The 7,054-nt window shown below is 48.7% G+C and overlaps 1 protein-coding gene across 1 annotated transcript in view; it reads left to right on the top strand.

Moving 5' to 3' along the window:
• The first annotated feature begins 978 nt into the window (after nucleotides 1-978).
• The window catches only part of LOC147904647 (pentatricopeptide repeat-containing protein At5g27110-like), a 47,897-nt gene continuing 41,821 nt past the window's right edge, over nucleotides 979-7,054 (top strand). The window contains exons 1-5 of the mRNA XM_087391995.1: nucleotides 979-2,990; nucleotides 3,066-3,166; nucleotides 3,377-3,469; nucleotides 3,557-3,681; nucleotides 3,895-3,999. Coding sequence (XP_087248121.1) covers nucleotides 979-2,990; nucleotides 3,066-3,166; nucleotides 3,377-3,469; nucleotides 3,557-3,681; nucleotides 3,895-3,999 — 2,436 coding nt within the window. The remainder of the gene's footprint in view (nucleotides 2,991-3,065; nucleotides 3,167-3,376; nucleotides 3,470-3,556; nucleotides 3,682-3,894; nucleotides 4,000-7,054) is intronic.

The raw sequence follows: 7,054 nt of genomic DNA, 5'->3' as shown, positions 1-7,054 counted from the left end.
GGAAGGTGTGATCACGCTAAGGCATGATGTAACGTGAAAGCCTGTTAAGAAACAGTAGTTGTGCGATTGCAGTTTCAAAGACCATGTGTGTTCATGTTGCTCAATCTTGCACCTTAGTTACACCTTCGTCAAATTCAAGAGGATCCCCAATTTGATCCTTTGGGGGAACTGTCAGAGTGCTAGTTGGGGTCTTGGAATGGTGTGTGCGCTGTGTGGAAATGAGCATAGGAGAGAGTCATCGTGATTAATAGTGGTTGACGAATTCATGGGTGTGAAGTCTCTAAGCTTTGCTTGAAAGTGCAGAGTCTTAGATGGACCACGTCCCAAGCGGACTAGACTATGCGGACTAAAAGGACCACAAGTCCCAAGCGAACTACACTATGTGGACTAACGGTAGCAGAACAGGAATGAGAAAGGGGGGCAGGATCGCCTCAAGATGAATCTTTCATTCATGCTCTAGTTCTTTGCTTTATCGCTTTTGCTGCTTCCAATGAAAGCAAGAAGGTTAAACTTCCAGAGATTTGTGAACTGGACGATAGCGTTAGTCGATAGTTGCTGTGTACGAACTTCAGCTCGATGAACAAAGGAGGTACGAGATTTTCGAGACAAATTCAGGAGCAAGAATTAAAGCTAGAAACGAATGACTACCGTAAGAGCTCTTAGTTTCAAGAAGGCCGTGAAACTAGGCAGAAGGGCCGGGAGAAGAAGGGGGGGGAGAGAGAGAGAGAGAGAGAGAGAGAGTGAGGCAGAGTGACAGAAATGCTCTTATTATTGAACACGGTCCGTTTGTGACTGGCATCATTGCCAATCTCTCTCTGGTGATTTTTAGTGACACATATCAAATGTCCTCGCATGGCGCTACTCTGTTGCGCTTGTCCTTGGCCATCCAACATGCCTCATCTTGTAATTGAGCCGCTGTCCTTGCAGACAAGACTAGCACATAGGGTATCATGTTGCACTCCGCCGAGCGCTTGTGCTATGGTCAGGAAATTACACTTTGGTGTCCTGGGATCGTTGCCTATCCCTGATTTGCGGTGGATGGAGACCGAGCAACCCGTTTTCAGCGGGCCAAAGCTTGCCGAAGAAGTGCTAAGCAAGCTTGGAATTAGAAAGGCTGGTCATACGCACACTGACCTTGCCAGAAATGTCGACTGCTGTCCTGAAAGCTTGAGTGAGCAGATCCTCAGCCAGCTGCACCCCCAGACAGATGTTGCCACCTACGCCTCCCTTTTGAGGCGTTGCACCAAGGCCAAAGCCTTGTCTGACGGTGAACATGTGCATGAACACATGACGAGGAGTAGATATGCAGGGGACACATTTCTGAGTAATCTTCTTGTCCAAATGTACAGCAAGTGCGGGAGCCTAGGGGATGCTCGTGCTGTGTTTGACCAAATAAAGTGTAGGAATCTGTATACTTGGACGATAATGATCGCAGCGTTTGCCCAGAATAGGTACGGCATGGATGCCCTACAATTGTTTGGTCAAATGCTGGCAGAAGGCTTCGAGCCAGACAAAATTACCTTTATTTCCATGTTGGATGCCTCTGCCAGTGTGGAAGCCCTAGAAGAGGGTCGAGAGATGCATGCTTCCATTGCTAGCAATGGATGGGAGGTAGATATAGTTGTGGGGACAGCCCTCGTCAATATGTATGGCAAGTGTAGGAACGTGGATGATGCAAGGGCTGTGTTTATGGACATGCAGGTGCGAGATGTTGTCTCTTGGAATGCAATGATGACAACATGTGCCCAAAACAATCATGGCCAGGAGGCCCTTCAATTGTTTAGTCAAATGCAGGAACAAGGCTTAGAGGCAACCCTGATCACGTTCATCAGCAGTTTGGATGCGTGTTCCAGTGTAGCAGCCCTAGAAGAGGGTCGGGGGATGCATGCTATTGTTGCTTGCAAAGGATGGGAGTCAGATATCGTAGTAGGAAATTCCCTCATTAATATGTATGGGAAGTGTGGGAGCCTGAATGATGCCAGGGCTGTATTTGGAGAGATGCCACTGCGGAATGTGGTGTCCTGGAGTGCATTGGTGGCAGTTTGTGCCCTGAACGGGCATGGCAAGGAGGCCCTAGCGCTGTTTGCGGAAATGCAGGCAGAAGGCTTGGAGCCTGACAAGGTCACCTTCCTATGTGTATTGGATGCCGCTGCTAGCGTGGCAGTCCTAGAAGAGGGTCTAGAGATCCATGCCACTGTTGCTGGCAATGGATGGGAGTCAGATGATGTCATGGAAACAGCCCTTGTCAGTATGTATGGCAAGTGTGGAGGCTTGGATGATGCAAGGGCTGTATTTGCTGAGATGCCTCTACGGAGTCTGGTCTCCTGGAATGCCATGATGGCAGTGTATGCCCAGAGTGGTCTTGGCAAGGAGGCCCTACAACTTTTTAGTCAAATGCAGGCTGAAGGTGTTGAGCCAAGCAATATCACCTTCATCTGCCTTTTGGATGGGTGTGCCAGTGTGGCAGCAATAGAAGAAGGTCAAGAGCTGCATGCTTCTGTTACTTGCAACGCATGGCACTTAGACCTTGTTGTAAGAACAGCCCTAGTTAATATGTATGGCAAGTGTGGGAGCCTGAATGATGCAAGGGCTGTGTTTGTAGAGATGCCATTGCGGGATGTGGTCTCCTGGAGTGCTATGATAGCAGCATGTGCCCAGAACGGGCATGGTAAGGAGGCCATAGAACTGTTTGGTCAAATGCAGGCAGAAGGCTTTGAGCCAAACAAGATTTCCTTTGTCTGCTATTTGGATGCATGTGCTGGTGCATTAGCCCTAGGCGAGGGTCAAGAGATACATTCTACTGTTGTTGGCAATAGATGGGAGTCTGATGTTGTTGTGGGGACAGCCCTCACCAATATGTATGGCAAGTGTGGGAACTTGGATGATGCGAAGGCTGTGTTTACAGAGATGCCATTGCTGCACGTGGTCTCCTCGAATGCCATGCTGGCTGCATTAGCCCAGAATGGGCAGAGCAAGGAGGCCCTACAATTGTTTTGTCAAATGCAAGCAGAGGGCTACAAGACAGACAATATCACCTTCATCTGCATTTTGGATGCCTGTGCCAGTGTGGCAGCCCTAGAAGAAGGCTGGGAGATACATGCCACTGCTGCTAGCTATGGATGGGAGTCGTGCGCTGTTGTGGGGAACACCCTTGTTAGTATGTACGGTAAGTGTACGAGCCTGGATGACGCAAGGGCTGTGTTTGCAGAGATGCCATTGTTGGATGTGGTCTCCTGGAATGCCATGATGGCAGCATGCACCCAGAACCGACATGGCAAGGAGGCCCTACAACTGTTTGGTCAAATGCAGGCTGAAGGCTTTGAGCCAAACCAGATCACTTTGCTATGTGTTTTGGATGCTTGTGCTGGTCTGGCAGCCCTAAAAGAGGGACGAGAGCTGCATGCTACTGTTGCTGTCAACAGCTGGGAGCCGCATGTTTTTTTCGCTAATACCCTTCTGAATATGTATGGCAAGTGCGGGTGCCTGGATGATGCATGGGCTGTGTTTGCAGAGATGCCCCTGCCAGATGTGGTCTCCTGGAATGCCATGATTGCAGGGTGTGCCCAGAATGGATATGGCAAGGGGGCTCTACAACTGTTTCAGCAAATGCAGGCAGAAGGCTATAAGCCCAACGAGATAACCTTCATCTGTGTTCTCACTGCATGTAGCCATACAGGTGAGGTAATGGATGGAAGGAAATATTTTGCTTCAATGAAAAGAAATTATGGCATAATTCCTTCAGTAGAGCATTATGCATGCATGATTGATCTTCTTGGGAGAGGAGGACAATTTGAAGAGGCAGAGACATTGATCCTCAGCATGCCATTTCAACACGTTGCACCAGCATGGTTGAGCTTGCTATCATCATGCAGATTTAATAGTCATGTGGATCAGGCTGTGCGTGCTGCGAATTTTGTTTTCGAGTTAGATCCCAGGAATGCTTCTCCATATGTATTGCTAGCAAACATTCATGCTAATGCAGGTAGGTCTGATGAAATGGTAAAGCTGAGAAGTCAATTCATTGCAATGGTTTAAAGAAAGTGCCAGAATTGGGGTGATTAAATTAGTGCATGAATTTGCTGTTGAAGCCACAGCATCATGTCGTCAACTGGAGGATACACGTGGAGTTGGAGAGGTTGAGTAGGAATGTTCATAGGAACAACATTCAATTTCTTATCGAATACAATACACAATGCGAGGGCTTAGATATGTGATATAATATAACTAATAAGTTTTGTTATTATCATGCCACTGTTGCTGGCAATATATGGCAAGTGTGGGTGCCTGGATGATACACGGTATGTGTTGAAGAGATTGTTCGAGGTCAACATCTCCTGGTGTCACCTAGAGAGAGAGAGGGCCTTGCTTGTAGGTGTGTCTGCCCATTGTGAGGCTAGGGTAGATGAGTGAGTGCCTGTGTTGTGGGTGTGCCGGCACCCCGTGAGGGTGGTCACCATGTGTCTGCCCAGACTTGGAGGCTATGTGGCAGTGTGGCAGCCTCCTGTAGGGCTGCAGTCAGTGGCAGCCTGGTCGGGGTTGTTGGCCAGGAGAGGCTCCCCTTGGGCTGTCTTTGAGCCCTTTATAGCTTAGTGTGGAGTGCAGGGCAATCGGCCCTTACGGCGCAGGGGACCAGCCCCTTGGACGGCTGCTACCAGGCCCTTTTATAGGGCAGAGGTGGGTCGGCCCACCCTCCCTTGCTGGTTGGCCACCTAGGGCAGGGGGTCAGCTATATGCCCCCCTGCTGCTGGGGGCTATTTATAGCCCCCGCCCCTTAGCCCTCATTCTCCATCACCAACTGGAGCAGTTCTTCCAGCCTGTAGTGTGCTTGCTGGAGCAGCATAGCGAGCCCAGTTGTGCGAGTTCTGGAGCAGGGTTGTGGAGCAGTTCTTCCACCCCTGTGTGCCTCCAGTGGTTAAGGTTTTTGAGCTGTCCTGTATAGCTCTTCAGCAGCCTGTTGTGCAGAGGTTTCCCCGCAGTTGTAGCGGGGCTTTTGCCAGAGATCACTTGCAGTTCTCTTGTGTCTTTCTCTCCTTCTCAGTGTGGTGTGTGTGAGTCTCTCTCTCTCTCTCTCTCTCTCTCTCTCTCTAAGTATTACTTCTGTTCATTTCCGCTTCACTTCTCACAGAAATGCCCCTGCTAGATGTGGTCTGGTGGATTGCTATGGTAGAGGGTGCACCCAGAATGGGAATGGCAAGGAGGCTCTGCTTCTGGTAATTGGAAATTAGGAGTCACCTCACCACTTGTGAGCCCCCATATGAGAGAGAGAGAGAGAGAGAGAGAGAGAGAGAGATGTATTAGTGTCCGCGGGAGGCCTCGCAGGCCTATGGGACAAAGTGCACAAAAAAAGGTAGACTCATAAGCGCCTCAGTGTGCTGGAGCAAATGGCGCGCTAGGGCGCTTGCTGAGTACTAATCTATGATAGCAAAATCATAATCAATCAAGTACAAGCTGAATCAAGTAAATCTTAGAGCTTGGACTCTGAAACCAAAGACCGGCACAGTAATAGCTTGGCGAGCTGTGAAAATATCTTGTATTTGCGTCTAACGAGTTATCTCGCGCTGTGGTAAGGGATGCGGTCTCCTCGATCTCTGAACTCTCTAGGCTATGTCCAAGGTGATTCCCCATCTCTGTTGGTGGAAAGTTGTGATGGGCCAGACCTCAATAGAGTGTGCTCTCGGCACCCTCTGTTTTGTGTGTGATCCTGCGTACCTCTCTTGGTGGTACCGTGCCGGCTCTCTTTGCTGATCCAAGTTGCTGTAGAAAAGGGGGTAGGGGCAGATTTGGAGAAAGGGGGATAGACTAGCAGAAGGAGAGAGAGATAGGGGAAGAAGGGAGAAGAAGGGGTAGGAGAGAGAGAATGAGGGAGGAAAGAGAGGGAGTAGGGAAGAGAGAGAGAGAGTGAGTGAGTGTAGGCAAGGAGGAAGGGAGAGTAGATAGGATTAGATGTCACATCAAAAAGTACATAGTAGGGGGTGGATGGGGACTTATATAGTCCTTCCACAATTTCCACCTAAAGGATCTCTAACTTGGCCCTTTTCCCCCTTCATTACAGACATCCCTTCCCATAGAATTTTGCCCTCAAAATTTCACACCATGGCTGTCCAAAAGTGCAGCAAACAGCAACTACTAATTAATCCGGTAGGAGATAGGGGTGGTCCTGGACAATGCTTTTTGGCTGCCATGAATTTTCATCCTTAGGGAATCCCTGCCACTTGATAAGATACTCTACGTACGCCTTGTTCTGGAGTACATGGTCCTTGAAACCCATGATGCACTTCGGGACATAGAGGATGTGGCCCTCTTCATCCATAGGTGGCAACTCTGGAAGAACATGGACATGCTGTCCAACATGTGGTTTCAGCAAAGACACATGGAAAACATCATGGATCTTGGAGGTACTGGGTAGCTCCAACTGATATGCTACCTCTCCAACCTTGCGGATGATCCTGTAAGGACCGTAATACCTATGAGCAAGCTTTGTGTTGGTATTACCTTTCAGCGAGGCATAACGGTTCTTACGGAGACGCAAATGCACATAATCTCCGTCTTTGAAAGACAAATATCTCCTGCGTTCATCCGCATATTTCTTCTGCTTGGCTTGGGCATCCTGCATTTTCCTTTTTGCCAAGTGCAGAAGGGCATCCATCCTCTCCAAGTCATTCCGTGCTTGCTGATTTTTCACAGCCATGTCACCAATTGAAGAGGGCATCCCGACCTTGCATCCGTACATTGCCTCAAACGGGGCTCATGCCAATGGAGAGATGCTTGGTATTGTTGTAGCAAAATTTAGCAAGTGAACCATTTATCCCAAGACTTTTGAGTAACATGACAAAAATGCCGCAAATATTCCTCCACCCATTTGTTCACCCTTTCCAACTATCCATCAGTCTCAGGATGGTAAGGAGTGCTAGGTGTGAGTAAAGTACCCACTACTGTAAATATCTCCTGCCAAAAGTGACCCATAAACTTTGCATCTTTGTCACTAACAATTTCCTGAGGGAAACCATGATGCTTAAAGACATGTTCAATGAATTGCCAAGCAACCTGTGATGCT

This window comes from Dipteris shenzhenensis, chromosome 2 (genome assembly GCF_047967505.1).
Source record: "Dipteris shenzhenensis isolate YYH24624 ecotype China chromosome 2, Dip_SZ_1.0, whole genome shotgun sequence".
Classification (NCBI taxonomy): Eukaryota; Viridiplantae; Streptophyta; class Polypodiopsida; order Gleicheniales; family Dipteridaceae; genus Dipteris; species Dipteris shenzhenensis.
Note: the sequence above shows the minus strand (reverse complement) of the source record. Positions and strands in the feature narration are given on the sequence as shown.